At 43.7% G+C, this 19791-nt stretch overlaps 1 protein-coding gene across 2 annotated transcripts in view; it reads left to right on the top strand.

Moving 5' to 3' along the window:
* Positions 1-1229: 1229 nt before the first annotated feature.
* The window catches only part of YAF2 (YY1 associated factor 2), a 184900-nt gene continuing 166338 nt past the window's right edge, over positions 1230-19791 (top strand). The window contains exons 1-2 of one of the 2 annotated variants that reach the window (XM_086919488.1): positions 1230-1462; positions 1636-1761. In XM_086919488.1, coding sequence (XP_086775614.1) covers positions 1437-1462; positions 1636-1761 — 152 coding nt within the window. In that variant the 5' untranslated portion in view covers positions 1230-1436. The remainder of the gene's footprint in view (positions 1463-1635; positions 1762-19791) is intronic. The other variant, XM_086919485.1, reaches the window with a different exon arrangement.

The following is a 19791-nucleotide window of genomic DNA, read 5'->3' as shown; positions in this document are numbered from 1 at the left end:
TAGATCAAGCTCGGTCTTAATCAATTGACTATATGAGGGCAAGTCATAAGATGGATGCCGTTTACAAAATGGAGTCTGAGGGTTCGGGATGGAAACTACGATTTAAGGGTGTTAGCATCACTCAATCGTGACGCAAATGTATAGGGATAATGTCCTAATCATTACCGGTCCGTAGATACCAAATTCGTCATCGTACGACGATATTTTGTGACACAAGTGTTGGACCTCGATACCTGTGAAACAGCGGGGTCCGGATTTGCAGTACCACACTGCCACGCTCAGACTGGTGAGTGTTCGCCACCACTCCTTGGTCAGCAGGTGGGATGCAAACACACCATGCAGACTCTCAGCAGCCTTGGGTGTTCTTGACTGTCATGCATCTGGTTACCAGTGAGTTCAGTCTGAAGCAACTGCACAGCACCCCCGATCCAGGGCCATGACTATGGGTGTAGGAAGAGGGTGCAGGTCGTCTCCCAGTATTAGTTGACATAATGTTTGTGTAGATCCTCAGCAGCAATATTAAAAGATAAGTTTACACAAGACGTGTGGTATGCAACAACTACCACCGCCAACCTTTATTGACTTACTGACGTCACTTCATCTGCACCATTTGCATGGACCCCATGGACATACTCAACCAACATGGAACATCCCCCAGTATTGCACCTGAGTAAAACTATAGTATCGACCTTAACAGCTATCTCTTTGCGGTGCCCCAAGTGAATAAAGGGCCTACTATATCTAAGGGTTTTACCCATTTTGTGTCTATAGCAAAAATCCGTTAGTACATCTGGGCCAAAGTATTCAGTGCTCTTCCGTCTGCGAGCCTCATTGCCACATTATGTCCAGGCGATATGCATACACCTCCATCAAAGCAGGCAATTTACAGGCCATATGAATACCTGAAATTATGATTTCAAGCATACACCCAACACTTACAACTGTACGCGTCTGTCATGTTGTTTGTTCACCATTCCTTCCTTTCCAACTATCTCCCATTCCCACGCCGTTCGCCTGTCCCTCATCCGTACTTTTCTTCAGACACCGGCCGTCTGGCTGCCTCTCACGCTAATCCCACGGTTTTCCTCACCCTGGCTTGTCTCCTCCCCCAGCAGCCAGATGCGGCCTGCCTCCTCTCCTCGCCGCTCTCCTCCCTCCCGTCAGCGTCCCCCGGTTGCAGGCCCGGATGGGAGGCGCCGGTTGGCCTGCGCGCGGCACATGACCGCCAGTCCCGCCTCCCCTGCTCTGGAGGGGCGGACAGCTGGAGAACCCGGCGGTGGCGCCTGTGCTTCTCTGCCCTCTCAGTACGCTCGCCGGGATTCTTGTGTTTTTTTCTTTCTCCCTCTACTCATTTCCGCTCAGGTTTATTTACAAATAGAAAAGGATACCTCGCGGCGGAGGCTGCAGTTTCCTTCCTCCTCCCATTGCCCTGCAGCATGGGAGACAAGAAGAGCCCTACCAGGTGAGATGGCGGCGCACAATGCAGCCCGGGCAGAGGGGCGGACATGGCGGACACGGGGGCAGCTGCAGAGCAGTATCCCGGCCCGGTGAACGCCATCGCTTCCCTCCCTCCAGGACCACGGGTGTCTGATGCGCTCCGTTTCTCCTGTGTTTTATTGTATGTTTCTCCCGCAGGCCGAAGCGGCAACCGAAACCGTCCTCGGACGAGGGCTACTGGGACTGCAGCGTCTGCACCTTCCGCAACGGCGCCGAGGCCTTCAAGTGCATGATGTGCGATGTCAGGAAGGGCACGTCCACACGGTGAGTGAGGGCCGGGGAGGGGAGCTCTGATGCCCCGCTGCTGCTGCGCGCACACCAACACAGCACCAGGCTGGCCATCTGTCCCTCTGCCAGGGGCAGGCTGAAGCCCTCTCCCGCCTCCCACTGTAAGCGCCCCCACTGAACGCAGGCTATCAGCATGACGTTTCCTGTAGTTCCCTCATAGAGGATGACCCCTTCAACCCACTATTTTATTTATTTATATTTGTTGGTGAGGGTATTACGGAAGTATTGTGGACCATTTTTTAAAGAGTTAAACGTTATATTTACGTTGCTCAAGAAGCCTGCAAAATAAAAAATAAATGTCTTTCGTGAACACAGTATAGATTTATGAAAAAGTAAAAAGCAGCACCTTCTGTGAAAATAGAATACCCCGAAAAAATATTACTGGGCAATTTCCTGTCTGCAACAGCATCCGTACGTACCGAATAGGTTATCCCTGGCCACTCATTGGCCCTCTTCCTTGTTGTGTGCAAAAAGCGGGATGCTTGTGTCTATACAATATACATTTGATGTTATAGGACCAAAAGTTAACTGAAGAATAAGATGCATTCCCAGATCTGAGGCCCCAGGACATTCAGTGGGACTATTGAGGTTATTATCCAGAGTAAAATTCATCTAGTAAACGATTGAGCCGTGAGCTGTCTGCAGCAACGGATATAATAACCACGATGCAGTCTGTTGCATGGGTGGATTTTAATTTTTCTTTTTTTAAGTGAAAGATTCGAAACATGGTCTCGAGCTGTGCTCTTTTAATACATGGGTATTTAATTTATGTTTGTAAATAATATTGCATGCTTCCCAACGGCCGGTGAAAATACCTCCCTAATGTGAGTTCTGCTGGTAAGGCCAGTGCACTTTATTTGAAAGCTGAAATACCTTCGAGTTTCTGTCGTTACCTGTCCATTCGCATTTCTATCTAGTGCCATTGAGGAGGTTCATGTGTCATTTCTGCCCTGCACATAAATCGTGAAAAACAATTCTTATTGGAAACCCCTTCACACTAGAGACATGTCCCTATGTTTTAAAATATGTCGTGCAAGAAGTAGTGTCTCATGCCAGGTGCTAAACCATAATCTATGTCTACAGTGACAACCTAGAACGTATTGCCCTCAAACGCCTTCTATAGTTACCTTTTGTTTGAAATGTAAAATGAAAAGTGCATGTTTACTTTCATCCATATCCGCATCCTGAGAAGCTTTGGTCTTGTTGTGGCTGGTGCCCTTAATCATGTTATCTGAATAGATCACAGACCGAAATCCATATTAATATATTTCAAGATAACTTTTTGTAAATACATACCACTTAGTAAATTACCTCGCACATACATTGTGTGGCCTAAAATCATACATTTATATTCCTTGATAGCTTTTTTTTAATACATACATCAGGGGTGTGGAAAGTAATAAAATATCTACTTGTCAATGGAACAGGTTGTTTCGTAAATCTACTTGTTTAAAAAAACAAAAAAAAGTTGTCCCTTAGGTGCTATGAAGTGCGGCAGCAAATTATGGCATCAATCTCATTATGTAAGAGCTCTGATATTAGCCTCCCTGATCATGCCAGATCTCATACTATAGTAGGGTTTGAATACTAGTAATTCCCTAATTTTGCCTGCTTTCCCCAGATCTACATACTGGGGCTGGAGGTAGCGGAAAGCAATACTTCTATGGTTTGAATGCCTTTTTGAATCTGTGCAAACTTACTAACTTACACGTTTTAGTGGCTTTCACCAGCTCTTCTCTAATCTTTTCTCATGCTTAGAAAGGTTGAAAATTTACTCCTTAAAAGACAGAAGTAAAATGTGTTCCAGGGTTGGGGAAAAAAGTTGTTGGAAAGAAAGAGAACTTGTAAACTCTCAAACAGATTCTCGCATGAGCAAATCTATACATGCATATTTGCTCGTGCTAAAGTGCAGTTCACAAATATTCTCTGCCTACTTCTGTGAATTCATGAAAGCCATAAATTGCACGAATGCGAGGACATATACGATGGGGGCACTTTTTTGTGGCTTTTTTGAAAGAATTGGGCCCCTAATAAGGTCTAGTGTTAACCAAGACTTTTAAGTTTTTATTAAAATTCTATCTTTCTATCAACTGGCTGCACTGAGAGTGACCGCATTCTGCTCTTTCACAAGGAGCATATTGGCACACAAAGTAGTTTTTGTTCAGTGCAAGGAACTACTGTGGCAATGTGTGCTTTTAGGGACCAAAAAGTATCTTTGTTTTTTGACAATGTTTGTTATAATGGGGAGGGCTCAGCAGATCCCACAACAATTAAGTTTTACAAAAACAATGTCAAAACAAGACATGCATTGGCAAAACCAAAAGGCTGACCACGGATGTAAGAGCTATTGGTTTTTGCCACTGCTTGTTTATTTGCATGTTTCTTATAATCGTCTTGAAACTGCTTGCACTGATTATCCATTGTGATTATTTTTTGGAAATGGTAGCATGCATCAACACATTTTACTAATGATGCTTCAAAGCAGTGGTACCTAAAATTTCATAATAGTTTAGCAACATTTTTTTCCTTGTTGCATTTTTTAGTGAATATTGTGTTTTGAAAGCAAAGACTCATCAATCTTTCTTTCAAACTTCTGCAAATATTTACATCTAATCCAAGAGCAATCTGGGAGCATTACATGTAGCCTTATATTGTTAAACTTTGCAAACATGTACATTTTTATATTCAATCAATCATTGCATTTATATAGCGCACTACTTACCCAGAGGGTCTCAAGGCGCTGGGGGGAGGGGGGGGGGATCTGCTACTGCTCGAACAACCAGGTCTTGAGTTGCTTCCTGAAGGCGAGGTGGTCCAGGGTTAGGCGGAGGTGGGTGGGGAGGGAGTTCCATGTCTTGGCGGCGAGGTAGGAGAAGGACCGTCCCCCTTTGGTGGCTCTACGGATGCGGGGGACGGCGGCGAGGGCGTGGCTGGTCGATCGAAGCTGGCGTTTGGGGGCGTAGAAGTTGAGGCGGCTGTTGAGGTATCCTGGGCCTTGGCTGTGTAGGGCTTTGTGTGCGTGGGTGAGGTGACGGAAGGTGATTCTCTTGTTGACCGGGAGCCAATGCAGATCTTTCAGGTGTCCGGAGATGTGGCTGCGACGGGGGATGTCCAGGATGAGTCGTGCTGAGGCGTTCTGGATCCGCTGGAGTCTCCTCTGGAGTTTGGCGGTGGTTCCGGCGTAGAGGGTGTTGCCGTAGTACAGACGGCTGGTGACGAGGGCCTGGGTGACCGTCTTCCTGGTCTCGGTGGGGATCCACCGGAAGATCTTACGTAGCATGCGCAGGATGTTGAAGCACGACGAGGAGACGGCGTTGACTTGACTTGTCTGGTCATGGAGAGGGAGGAGTCCAGGATGAAGCCCAGGTTGCGTGCGTGGTCTGTTGGTTTGGGTGCGCTGCCTATTGGGACCACTGACAGCAGTGCAGTCCGAGTTTACAACATTACCTTACAGTGTTCACTCTAGTAATAACGCTTTGCATTAATGAACCATAGATAAAAGTTCAAACTGCATTAATTTATGGACACAAATATTACATTAACTGTGGACAGTGCCCTTCCCTGATACTTAACGTGATACTGTAAAGTGTACAATTTAAACCCCATCCCTGTGTTCTGCTTAATTCATATTTGTGTAAAATGGCATCTTCGCTTACTTGATTCCTTGTGATGCCAGACAGTATCCACATGTTCTTATGCAACCCCATAAGTCTGCATCTCACTGAATTATGTGCTTAGCTCCAGATCTGTTAATCAGTAAAATGGTTTTAGTCTTTCAGCAGTTCCATAGCACACAATTATTATTTTCTAGTTCAAGTCTCATGTTAAAACAATAAGTCTTTTCTGCAGCTTAATGGACCCTTGGTGCTTTTTTTTAGCTTTAGACTAAATATAATTTGTGTATGCGCATACTAATCTAGGTGAATGGTAAACCTCTCCAATTAGGTGTTTGCATAAATACAAAATTTTGCGCTACGCGAGTAAAATGTACAATTATTTTTTTCTTTTACCTTTCGATTTGCTGTTTCAGGCAATGCAGTTTGATCATTGAAAACAAAATATTCAAAATAACGCTGTGCATCTTATTTCTAGCATGTTTATCTATCAATCAATCAATGCATTTATAGAGCGCGCTACTCACCTGTGAGGGTCTCAAGGCGCTGAGGAGGGGTGGGGGGATGCTGCTACTGCTCGAATAGCCGGGTCTTGAGGTGTTTCCTGAAGGTGAGGTGGTTCTGGGTCAGTCGTAGGTGTGCAGGGAGGGAGTTCCATGTTTTGGCTGCCAGGTAGGAGAACCATCTTCCTCCGGTGGTGGTTCTGCGAATCCGTGGGACGGTGGCGAGGGCGAGGCTAGCGGAGCTGGCGGGTGGGAGTGTAGAACGAGAGGCAGTTGTTGAGGTATTCGGGGCCCATATCATGGAGCGCTTTGTGTGCGTTGGGGAGGAGCCTGAACGTGATCCTCTTGCTGATGGGGAGCCAGTGCAGGTTTTTCAGGTGGGCGGATATGTGGCTGTGGCGAGGGATGCAGAGGATGAGTCGTGCGGAGGCGTTCTGTATGCGTTGTAGTCGTTTCTGGAGTTTGGCAGTGGTTCCTGCATATAGGGCGTTCCGTAGTCCAGTCGGCTGGTGACGAGGGCCTGGGTGACTGTCTTTCTGGTTTCGGTGGGGATCCACCTGAAGATTTTTCGGAGCATGCGCAGGGTGTTAAAGCAGGAGGACGAGACTGCGTTGACTTGCTTGGTCATCGAGAGGGAGGAGTCCAGGATGAATCCCAGGTTTGAGCGTGGTCCCAGGGTGTCTGCCAGTATTAATGGGTTATATATAATGCTGACAATCATTTTATAACTAAATTAATACCGTGATGCCTCTGTTTTTAAAAATAAGCATATTTATTATTTCCTTTCCTTATGTTCATTTATTTTAACTTTAAATAGTTTTTCAGCAAATGATCTATGTTTATGTCCAAAAGAATCCGTGTGCAGGTAGTTCATGTGATGTAAAGTGTTTAAATGTGGTAAGCTACAACTTTTAGGATGTCCCAAACCATGAAATAACTGATGGGGCACTTGAGTCACAATGGGCAGACAAGACATACAATTAATTTGCTCGGGTGTCGAATTTTAAAGCTGAAGATTGAAATGTAATTTCACCCGTTATGCTTGCCCTAGTCAAATACAAGTCTCTTGATTATTTAGATTGAATGTGAAACTGCGTGATTTTGGTGGATATTTGTGTCTTCGGATTTCTCTTATGTGAAGAATGCAAGATCAACTTTGTTGGCAAGCCCCTTTCTTTTGTTTGTTGTTCCTTAGTGAAAGGATAATTCTTTCCACATCTGGCCTTCATTAAAAGCAGTGACCAATATAATACAGTTTGCACCCTGGTAAACGGACACTCCTGTGCCATGGCATTTGTGCTCCATATAGACTAGCGGTAGCTTTAATCTTCAGTGCTGACTTGACATTCACTTACGAAAGAAAGGGAGATGCTTAAAGTATTCCACATAGAACAACACATTTATGGTTGTGGAAAGTGTGATTGCATGCCATGTGATCACTAGCAGAAGTTTGTGAGATTAATAGCGTCCATCTGATATTTTTACTGTCTTTATTTTGTAAACGTTGATGGCACCTATCTTACTTTAAAACCCTCTTACAATTGTAACCATTACACACGAGGCAGCTCCTTGTTTCGTTCTTTTAGGTGTTTTTTCATGTTTAAATCTTTAAAGTTCCTTTTAGACTCGTGTAATTTAGTCTGTTTAAAGCAAGCATTCAGTTGACATTGTTGTCAGATTTTTTTTCCTTTGAAATGTAATATAGCATTTCCCCCAATATTTTATTGGCAAATATGAATTTTTGATTCTAATCATTTCTTTGTACCCTATGTTAGTTTAGATAATTTAACTTAAGTGGAGATAAAAGCTGAGTCGTATTTATATGAACTGCATAATGTGTATTTTGCACATGATGGGGGGGTATTGGGTTACTAACTTGCGTTAATTAAAAAAGTCCTTGTCAATGTGATCCCTCTTTGATTGTGTAAGCAGTGAGTGGAAATAGTAGATTTCTTAAAACTTAGAATATACACGTATCTAGCAACAATGAAGATAATTCGGGTGGTATTTCGAACTACAAATGTCCCTGTATCAAAAGTAAGATGTAGGGAGCTCCATACCTATAACAATAGGAAATGGAAAGAGTAGACCCTTCGACTGCATAGTAAAGAACAGTGTCTGGGAGTAGTGCTTCTATTTTAACAATGTGCGGCAAATGAAGGAGCGGTGTCTGAGTATTACGTTTATCATAGAAATGGAGGCAAGGATTGTGTGTCATAGAAGTAGGGGGCCAAGCCCTGAAAAGTGAAGGGGGTATAATGCACGCATGTGAGAGGGTGAAGGAGACAAATGGGCAAATGCAGAAATGTTTCTGTTGATCAAAGTATAATTTAGGTTGAGCACCAAAAAGCATCATTTATGAGGGTACAGTCACCATCCTGATACCCAGAATTTTTAATGAGAACTTGGCTCTTGCAAACTGAATCTATGCACAGACACTTTTTGTGGGCATTCCTGTGCATGTCCATCAGCAAAACATTGGGAAAGCCCACAAACATGTACGTTTGAAGTATTTGATACATATTTGAAGGTTGTTTTTCACCCTGAGGCGCCTTAAATTTACTTCTGTGTTAGATACAATAGAGCCACCCAATATTCCCAAAGGGACTGGGTATTATCAATAACAATTAAACAGGTGTCCCTGAAGGAATTATTTCAATTCTATTCAATAAATTAATAATATTGCCACAAGAGTGGTCAATCATTTAAACTTGAGCAAGGAAAGAAACAGATTTAAACTGTTTTTTATTACGCAAAATTATTTCTTTTTTGTTTTTTGGATCTTTTTTTCTTTTTTGATACACAAATCTAAAATATGGTAACAGAAATACTACTATACAAGCAAAAAAATATATTTTCACAGTAGTATCAGGCAACTTTTGCTATATACATGAAAAGATGAATATCATGTCAAAAAAACAGTACTTTACAATGATCCAATTATTTGATACTCAAACTAATATGACAGTAGTCAGCAAAACGTTGCCAGGCGTCGACGTTTCGGTCCTTAATTGGTTAAAACAATCCATAGGACCATCTTCAGGACCATACGCTGCACATATTAATCCAAGACCTCCAGCCGGAAGTCACAAGGTTATGCACTGCAAAAACCTACTGTCCAAAAATATAGATGTTATCTTCCAAAATTCGAATACAAACTCCAATGATTCATGTATTATGTGGAAATCAATGTAGACCAAGAGCGAGATGTAGGCATTAGTCCAAAACACTCGCAACACTTAGTGGCGTTGGTCAAGGATCCGTCGTCAATCACTCCGTATCGGCATAATACATGAATCATTGGAGTTTGTATTCGAATTTTGGAAGATAACATCTATATTTTTGGACAGTAGGTTTTTGCAGTGCATAACCTTGTGACTTCCGGCTGGAGGTCTTGGATTAATATGTGCAGCGTATGGTCCTGAAGATGGTCCTATGGATTGTTTTAACCAATTAAGGACCGAAACGTCGTCGCCTGGCAACGTTTTGCTGACTACTGTCATATTAGTTTGAGTATCAAATAATTGGATCATTGTAAAGTACTGTTTTTTTTTTTTTGACATGATATTCATCTTTTCATGTATATAGCAAAAGTTGCCTGATACTACTGTGAAAATATATTTTTTTGCTTGTATAGTAGTATTTCTGTTGCCATATTTTAGATTTGTGTATCAAAAAAGATCCAAAAAACAAAAAAGAAATAATTTTGCGTAATAAAAAACAGTTTAAATCTGTTTCTTTCCTTGCTCAAGTTTAAATGATTGACCACTCTTGTGGCAATATTATTAATTTATTGAATAGAATTGAAATAATTCCTTCAGGGACACCTGTTTAATTGTTATTAAATTTACTTCTGGCAAGAGCAGAAGTACATTTTTATTCAGTGTGGTAATGGGGAGTGAACATATAAAATTCTTCAGTGTTGCTGATGTGTTTTTTTCCCCCCATTCAACATGGTCTGCCTTTGGAGAAATTTAGAAAAATAGCCTTTTAAGGGTGTACATACTTAAAAATGTGGATGTTTACTTTTAAGGTAGGCGTAACCCTATCTATGGGATGACATTTGAAAAAAAAACTCTGCCAGCTATTATCAAATCTAATATTGAGGGCGTGGTCAGCCATCATGGCTGTGCGGATGTAAGCCTCAAAGGCTCAGTTTGTCATTCGGCAGATCATCGCTTTTCTACCTGGGTCCATCGTCTACAAGTATCGCTATGGTGAACCACACAGATGTCTTCACCGCCACATAAGAGTCCAGGGTAAGCATTGTAAATCATGAAGCAGCGGTACGGACAGGTGGAAAATGGCATCCGCGCCAGACGAGATGAGCTACACTGCGAGCGCAGACGCAACCCCTGCTCTACAGACATAGTAAAGCAGTGCCAATATCATTTTTGGCTCTGACTCAAGCTCTGCTTCCATTGAGACACACTGCGGGCCACCACTGGCACCTTCCAAAGGAACAGCTCTCCAACACTGAGCATTGATGGTAGGAAGAAGCCATTTTTATCGATATCTGATAGACATTTGAAGTCTGCTGAATATGCTATGGAAGATTTTTGTGCCTTGACTTTATTGGATACATAAGCATACATTTTGAGGCATGTAGGGGGATGTCTGACGGAGCACACAAGTGCTGATATTGGATGCTTGACTTTAAGATGGCGGCACCAGATTCCTGCTAACATGCAACCTGGAGGTTTTGTTGAAGGCGGTCTGCAGAGTGCTGTCTGGAGAATGTCGTGCTCTGAATTCTCCTCCATCACCTTTGTGACTACTGGCACTGCTGCTCTGGGTGTGTAAATATGCACAACTACTGACCATATACCTGAGGGATTTATAGTGAGTTCGATGTAGCGTTCATTTAAACTACCTTCAGGAAGTTTTTAACAAAGCGCATTGTAGTTCTTCGCTGGGACCATTCCGTGTGAACCAGCCACGTTGGATTCCACTCACCAAATCTGCGCTCTGATACCTGATTTCGAGTCAAGTGTGCGCTATATCAGACTTTGAGAGAGAATAAATCTAGACTACACACCTCTACCTACGATTGCTCCAAACAATGAAATTGCGACATGGACCCGCACATTTTAGCTTTTGGGCTCCCGCCTGCTCCCATGACGTGCAGGAAGTTGCAGGCCAATAAAGTATCTAGTTATTTTGGCCCGGCGGAGGCGAGATTGGTGAGTGCTACGCCTCCTTTGGAAGATAGTATAGCCCTGGCAAAAGACCTTCTTCTATCCCTACAAGACTTTAAAAAACAGACCTGTGAGAGGAAATCGAAGCGGTCCTTGCAACTTCCTTTGACTTATTTTTAGCAGAAATCAATTCTAGATTGATATCCCTCCAATCGGATGTGAACTCTTTGGGTTCCTTTGCTCTTGATCTTGAAACGAAACTCCGAGATATGGACCAAAGAATGGCCCCAATAGAGGAGGGCACAACTTTCCTCTGGACACAGTTGCAGGCTGTCCTCCTTAAATGGGAGGACTTTTAAAATGGCTCCCTCCGCGACAACATAAGAGTGAGTGGCATGGAGAAGGGAATTGAGGGTCTGGATCTGGAAGCCTTTATAATTGACCTTTACTCCAATGTTTTGGAGATGATCACCTGGAGATACAGCTGGAACGAGTTCAGAGTGGGCCTCCGAGCCCATGGAGAAGGACAGCGACCCAGGGACATCCTTGCCAATTTGAGCTCTTTCAAGATTAAAGAGATGGTTCTCTAACAAGCCAGGAAACGTGACACAGTGGCATTTCAGAGAGCTACCTGCTCTCTATTCCAGGATATTGCCCCAGCTGCCCTTTCTCGTAGACTGCAATTTTGCCCTGTTACTGAAGCGCTGAAATCTAAACTTATCAAATACAGAAGGACATACCCTTTTGGCATCACCTTTGAATACAATTAACCCGTTGGCTGCGTCGAACGTTCAGCTCCAGTGCTGAACGTTCGAATTACGGGCGGGGCAGCGTTGGCCCACGGACGTGTTCAGCACTACGAAGGTAGTGCATGCGACAACCGTTGGCCGACGGCAGCAGCCAACTGGTTAATAGACAATGCCACTTCATGGATTTTGCAAATGCAACAGGCCTGTTGGGATTATATGGGGGAAAGCCGCTGCACCAATATGGAAGCATCTACAGTGAGAACCAGCGAACAACAACCCACAAGAACCTGGCATACTCCAAGATAGGGGTTAGCCTGAATAAGAAGTGAAGGCAGTAGACTCATCATTGTTTTGATCGAGAAACCCCATGAAGGATCCTGCACTTGATGACTATTTTAACGTATACCATCTATCTCCCTCCACTATAGTCAGGCCGACCGTATTGACCTGAATAAATAGATGAATCAATATGTAGATAATAGTGCTCTAAACCGCTTAACCTTATGGTTTAAATTGACTGTGTTGTTCTTTCCCATTTATTTATAATACGTTTCACCTCCATCTCTATATGCTAAGCGTGGTGGAAAGTCAGATGTATATCCACTTCCTGTTCTACTCGGAGTAGCTGAGGCGACAACATCTGGATGGAACCAGAATTTCTAGTTTGTATGGTCTTAAATTGCCCTATTTGTATTTTTTTTAATCCTTCTTTTAAAATTTCAATGCATATGGGAGAGGCGATTACGGTTATGGGGGAGAGAGGGAGGTGTGGGTGGAGAGGAGGGAGAGCGAGGCAGAGCTAGGGTTCCTTCGGATTCGTCATGGAATGTTCAAGGGGATGGGGAACACTATAGAATTCATTTATTGTTGATTTATGATCCTTACATGCTGGACATGAAATATTAAAGGTTTAAACTCCCCTAACAAGAGGCATCATATTTGGAGGTATTTGAGAGATCATCATACAGATGTAATTGCCATTCAAAAAATACATTTGAAAAGGGTCGATGACCAACAATTGTGGCTTAAAATGTATTCCCCCCCCCCCTCTAATCTATAGATCCTCAGCTACTACCAAGAAGAAACATTGGCCTCAGAAACCCAATCAACATACCTAGGTGCAGTTACACTACCACGTGTTTCCCCTTAGATAAATGAAAACCGAAATAGATCATTACGAGGGGAAAAAGTACAGGCTGCCATAAATTCTCTCAAACTCCAAAAAAGTCGATGGTCTGACGGACTTAACGCTCACTTCTATAAAGCCTTCAGTTCAGACCTCCCTCCTTATTTGACTGATCTTTAATTATACATCGAGGTTTCAGGAGGTAGCTCCATTGATTAGCGAACCACATTCCCTAGCAAGGAAAAGATCCTCAGCTGTTTACCTCTTAATTATAGACCAAAGATATTAGACTGGAGGAGATAATCCACAAACGGATACACCCCAATCCATCTGGGTTTGCCGAAGGGCTGCCAAACCCATGAGAATCTGCGAGGCATTATGTATCTGATAGAAAACGTAAATAAGTAGCAGCCCTTCTCTGTTTTGTTGACACTGCATGCTGAGAAAGGCTTTGACCGGGTAGACTGGTCCTTTTTATTCACTATACTTCATCATTTTAGATTTGGGGAAAGATTTATAAATATGATAAAGGCTAGTTAACGTCTTCTTTGATTTTGTGTCTTGGAAAATGGCACAGCTTCTGCGTTTTTTTTGACCTGACAAGGGTGACGAGACGGGGATGTCCCATTCCTCTCATACTTTTGCCCTCAGTATAGAGCACCTAGCAGTAAAGATAAGAGCTAACCGCGAAATTCAAGGAGTTCCTTTTGGCCCAGATGAACACAAAATATCACTATTTGCGGATTACTTTCTCCTGCCCATCACTTCTCCGTGTAGATCCCTGAGCTCTACAGTAGAAACTGAGTCTTTGAAAAAGAGTCAAAGTAAATCTCTCGAAGTCTTTTCTTCTTAACTTGATGATCCCTTCAACAGACGGAGGCAATTGCAGCCACTTTCCCATGCCAGTGGGCTAGGAGGGAGATTACATACTTGGAGATGAAGATCACACTTAAAATTTATATAGAGCAACCTTTCCTCCCTTGCTGCGACAACCTATAGCAGATTTTAAGCGTTGGGCCCCATTACATCTTACTTTGATAGGTCGCATAAATGTGATCAAGTTAGCGGTCCTCCCTCGTATTCTTTATTAATTCTAAGGGCTACCAATTGAGATTCATAGGGAATTCTTCTCTGAAATACACGCGCTGATTACTAAGTTCATTTGGCAGGGCCGACGAGCTAGAGTAAATGTACTGACTCAACCAAAAGAGTTGGGTGGCCTAGCTTTACCTGATATTTTAACATATTACAGAGCTGCGCAGCTTAGTTTTATCAGAGTGGTCGCTTAAAGCTTCAGATGAGCACTGGCTCCACACGGACAGAGCTATAATAGGATGAACAATAAGGAATGTTCTATGGAAACCCAAACAAGACTGCCCTAAAAATGAATATTCGAGTACCCCCACATCCAATACGCTCAAAGTATGGGATACTGTTGTTAAATCCTATGAGCTGACAACTTTCCCCTCCCCATACACACCTATTCACTATAACGTGGCATTCCGTCCTGTATTACTCCCAGGAAGGGAAGGCGGTTGTCTAACCATCTCTGACCTATTCAATGGAGAGAATATCCTTACTTTTGAAAACTGTTGTTCTAATTTCAAACTACCTCCCTCAGAAAAATTTCATTCAATCCAGCTGAAACATTGGCTACTACAACCTCATAAAAATTGCCCGCAACCAGGAAACCTCTCCCTATTGAGCGCTTTTGTTCGGAGTGCCGAAACAACCTGGGGTTGTTTCTTTTCTGGCCACGATTTTAATGACCACTAAGCGCATTCCTTCTCCCCACCGTGTTTTATTTTGGGAAAACACTAGGCATTACTATAGAGGATAAACCATGGTCTACTCTTTAGTGATCTATTTATAAATACAATCGCTACATGGAGTTAAGAAAGGCACATTATAAGCTCCTTAACAATTTTAACTATACCCGGAGAAATTACAAAAAATCTTCCTAAATATGTCAAATACATGTTGGAGGGGTTGTGGAATGGGAGAAGATTTCCAACATATATGGTGGGATTTCCACTCCATTTGGCCTGGCCATACTGGAAATCCTGTCGCAGATAGGAGATTTTGTGATACCCAATCCCCAATAATCTGGAATATGTTCTGTTGGGCCCTTTGGGACCCTTCATTGAAACATCAGACCCCAGGGGACTGTTCTAGTCTGTGGCTCTGTTTGGGTGCTGCCAAAATGGCTATAGCAGCAGCATGAAAGAAGCCTGATGCCCCATCGATTTCCCCAGATGGCACACCCGACCTTGGCTAGCCTTCGCATTAGAATGTATGGCTGATATAATCAATGATACACTGAAAGGTTTTGATTATGTATGGGCTCCTCTAGTACAATTTCTGTCGAGGGGGCTACCCCCTTTTTCTTGCCACCCCCGAATTCATATATAACCTCGCTTGGGACCCCCACCCTTACGGCAGGAGTGGAGATATCCCCTGCTTGCATAAGGTTGCTCCCATACTTTAGATGCATTTCGCACCTACAGATCCTACCATGCATATTTTGTTAATGTTTCCTTTTAGTTCTGATGTCATTTGTTTATCTTCCTGTGTCAACATTTTACTTAAAGGGGTATTTCCTCAGGTTGAGATTCACCGTATAAAAATGTTGCATATCCTATTTGTACTAGATGATATAAGTGAAACTTGCCAAATTTACTTTTGATCATCTGAAACTGTCATAAGCGAATTGTTGCTTTTGGCTTGAAAATTATGGACAATGTAATGTGCTATCCTGATACCCTGTTTTTCCATAAAAATAGTTTGACAAAAAAATCTAATATTGCATTTGTAAGCAAAACCCACATTTAGAGAGTTTGTGGATAGACCATGAATACCCATACATTCAAAGTTCCTTTTGGTCATTAGCAATGTTATTACCTCCACAATATTAAGTTAAAGTTCCCAGTTGAAAGAGCACATTTTCTAGAACAAATCTTTAAATCTTTGCAGCGGTGGGGGGTGCACGCGAATCCCCACTCTCTTTACTGTATTTACAAGACATCTCTAGTTCCAATTTTCACTATCTTCCCACACCTTCCTCTGTACATAAATCCTAGGGTAGAGTGTTAATGGAACACTATCTACCCTTTTGAAAAACCACTCTACTGAGAAGGTATCATTGTAAAAATCTAGAACGAGGACTTTAACATGCTCAAGGTCACGAAAGGTTTAGCACGTCCCCTAGCTGGCAATTTTTAGCATTGCAAAAAATAAGTAGCCATTGATCCTTTCTTGTGGAAGCTGTGCTGCTAACATTGCTATTTCTTTTTGCTTCTAACCAATTTCTTGGCTGATGCCTGAAAAATGGAGAATTCAAGACTCTCAGAACTACAGGGCTCTTGCTGTGAATGCCCTAATAAACTCCTCTTTCCTCCGCATCTCAATGGTATAGGGTCACAGTGTACCCACTATTTTGGTTTTTATTCAGGCTCCCAACTTTATCTCATAAGCGAAAACATTATGAAATCTTTACTTCAGATACATCTTTGTCTAGTGATGGTGCCCAATAGTCCTAGTTGCCAATAGGCCTGTACAAGCCATCACTTCCATCCCTGAAGAAGAAACAAATACCTTGAGGTTGATGTACCCTTTTCAGACATCACCTAAACTTTCGAGCTTGTTCTCCACTGTGCTATCATGATACCAGACATACTAGCCTCGGCCTCAGACCGTAAGAAGTCATTGCGGCTGTTGGGCTTCCGCCCTTCCATCTGTTATCTCGTGCATGTACTGCTTCATTTACCTTGCCCAAATTTTCTTCAGTGTTAGGCGTTTTTGTCTATTTTTTTTTTGCGGCATTGTCTGGATTAAATTTTTTTAGGTCTGATGTTAACCAATAGCCCTTTGATTCTACTAAAATGCAATGACTAATATATTTACATGGCTTTTGGCCACCTGTTTTATCCATTGGTCTGTTTATTGTAGTGTTCACAATTTGCTTCTGCCCTGTATTGTGTGCCGCATTGGTCAAAGGGTTGGCCCACTTCGGCTATTGGCTAATACTGCCTAATTGCCAATATATTTCTATGACTATGTATGTACGTAATTATTTTGAGACCAAGAATACTTTTGCTTTAGCCACTGTCTTGTTTACTTTGTTTGAGTGAAGTCCAGCACCTTCCCCATCAACTAAATTTTGCAAAAACCATGACAAAATAAACCAAGTAGTAACAAAACCAGACACATGCAGCCAATGCTAAACCTGTTGGCTTTTCCATTTGCTTGTGTTAAGCTGAAATAGGGCTATCCAAGGAGTGGTCCCTACTGATCGCTGCTTTCCTTGTAGAGACACCCACTCCCTTCCTGAGCTGTCTGTTTCTCAGGATTTGAAAGCATATTGTCTATTGGTGGACTAACTGTTGATCTTGTAGTACCCAAACACCTGCTTTCTTTAATTGTACACTGTGCTATTAAACCATCATTGGCAAAGCCAATAGATTTCACTTTTAAAAGGATTTAGATACTCTTTTTTGGCTTTGCCAGTGAGTGTTGCTGATGGTTAACAAAATCAGCAAAAAGTAGCTGCATCATAACTCATGAACACACTTAAGTTTGCAGTGTAATGGCATTTGTTGCATCGTCAAGATGTGTGGAATAAGATGCATTTGTGCGCAGCCAACGTGATGTTGCAGTTGTTTCTTAAAAATAAATATATATATTTGTCCCAAGATTGACTTGGTAGCAGATTGCAGCTGTTAAGTCCTACTAAAAGTTTAAAACTAAAATAAACAAAAGCCAATGACCACAAGGAAGTAGCAGTAGAGCAATATTGATGGGTTACATCTATAAACTGCAAGTAAGGGTGGATCCCGAATCTTAAAAAAAAAAAAAGTGGGAGGGGAGCAACAGACACTCTGGAGTGCACATACAACATTGAGAGAGCATGGGTGTAGGCATGTGACGGCAGAAGCAACAGTCAGGGGAAAGAACATGGCACTACACATATCCCAGTGAACTGCTAAAGTGAAAAAAGTAAGTCCCTGAGTTTTAGGCAGAGAATACGTCGCTAATCAAACTGATGATGTAGAAGCTATATTCCAGGGAAACAAAAAATGCAAGAAAAGAAAGCCGTTGAGTAAGAAGCCAGCAAATGTAAATACAAAAGCCAATCAGTAATAAGTAATGGGCTGAATTAAAATTCACTTTATTGAAACGATACATAATAGGTCTTTAAATGTCTGCCTGTAGGCAAGGCCTCATAAAATAGCTGTGAGCTTCCAAATTTCTTCCGCTGTGTAAAATGGCTTGCAACCAGCAGGTTCGAGGCATGTGGGCTGCTGAATTCATATCTGTGCATAGATCGCCGCCTAGTGTTGGGTCCGGATGATTGCACATTGTTGTCCTGGAAGAGTCTTCGAAGTATCACGAGATAGGTGGCTCCTCCCCTGGACTACAGTGCGCATGGGCATCGCCTCCATCCCCAGATTGTTTTTTTCCGCCATTGGGTTCGGATGTGTTTCGGTTCCCTCTGTCGGAATCGATAGTTGTTTAACTTTCCTTACTTGAGACCAAAAGGTCTTTAGGACTCGCGTCGGTATTGTCCATCGTTCGGGTTTGTTTATTCATCGGCTCCGAACAGTTGCTGCCCTTCCGCGTGCTGTCGGCGCGGACGGGCCTACACGACGCTCCAGACTACTTCAACATGGAACGAACTCCGTTTAAGAGGTGCCCGGTGTGTGCCTCAAAGTATTCACACCTCGACGTGCACCCAGTGTGCAACAGATGCTTGTCGAAGGACCACAACGAGGCCAGGTGTATGGCCTGCTCCAAGTTCCGGTCGAAGAAGACTCTCAAGCTTCGTCGGGCCGCAAGACTGCAGGCCCAGTTATCAGCACCCCCACCAACCAACATCTTTGAAGAAGACGTTGAAGACGACACCGTCCTACAAGTTTCGGACTCTAACCCGGCGTCAGAGGATGAAAACTACGACGCGGGAGATGAAGAGTTCGAGGAAGTCGTCGAGGAGGTAGGGGACGACGACGGGGCCATTGCCACCGTGGAGGATAGCTCAGAGGAGGAGCATCCTCAGACTGACTCCGGGGTCAATCCCCATCATACGGCCCAGTTCGAGGGATCGCCTTCGGGCCTTACCCAAGACCTCAATACTCGTCCCACGGCCCCGCCTCTGGGCCCGGCCACGGACATTGGTGATGCGCCACTCCCGGTACAAAAACCGAAAGTGAAAGCATCAGGGTCCGCACCATCTGTCTCGAAACCGAAAGTGCAAGTCGCACTGGTGGGATCAAAGGCTCCAAAGGCCTCGGCGCCGAAGAAAGACAAGATGGCCGCCGAGATCAAGAGCCACGCCAAAATGGCCGACCCGAAGACCCCGGTGTCGAAGCCGAAGGCAAAAACGCCTGACGCGGCGGCGCCAAAGCTGGTCAACGCTCGGAAGAGCCGCGTCGACGCCAAGAAGGTCGATGACCCTAAGAAGGCCCCCAAGAAGCGTCAGGACGAGCCCAAGGCTCTGGCTGCACCGATCCCGGTCGACAAAGCCAAAGGAGGTGCTGTGTCAACGCCAAAGACTGCGCCTTTGGTCGCCGAACCGAATCCGGACTCTGAGGACTCGCTCAAGCCAGTCCAGCCCTCCCCGTCCTTTACCAAAAAGGTCGCGGAGTCCCTTCAACGTATTCGGAAGGAAGACGTGGCGCTCGGGCCAAAGGATGTGGAGCCGAAGCCTCCACAGAAACCGGCGAAGGCGCAGCCGCCGATCCACTTCACGCTGCCGCCAAAGACGACGCCGAAGGCTTTCGCTCCAAAGCATGGGGCCGGGGTGCCCTTGAAGCTGGTGTCTACGCCTAAACCATCCTTGATGGTGCCGAAGCCACGGCACCAACCACTAACGGACGAGGA

The sequence above is a fragment of the Lissotriton vulgaris genome, chromosome 1_1 (assembly GCF_964263255.1).
Source record: "Lissotriton vulgaris chromosome 1_1, aLisVul1.2, whole genome shotgun sequence".
Classification (NCBI taxonomy): domain Eukaryota; kingdom Metazoa; phylum Chordata; class Amphibia; order Caudata; family Salamandridae; genus Lissotriton; species Lissotriton vulgaris.
Note: the sequence above shows the minus strand (reverse complement) of the source record. Positions and strands in the feature narration are given on the sequence as shown.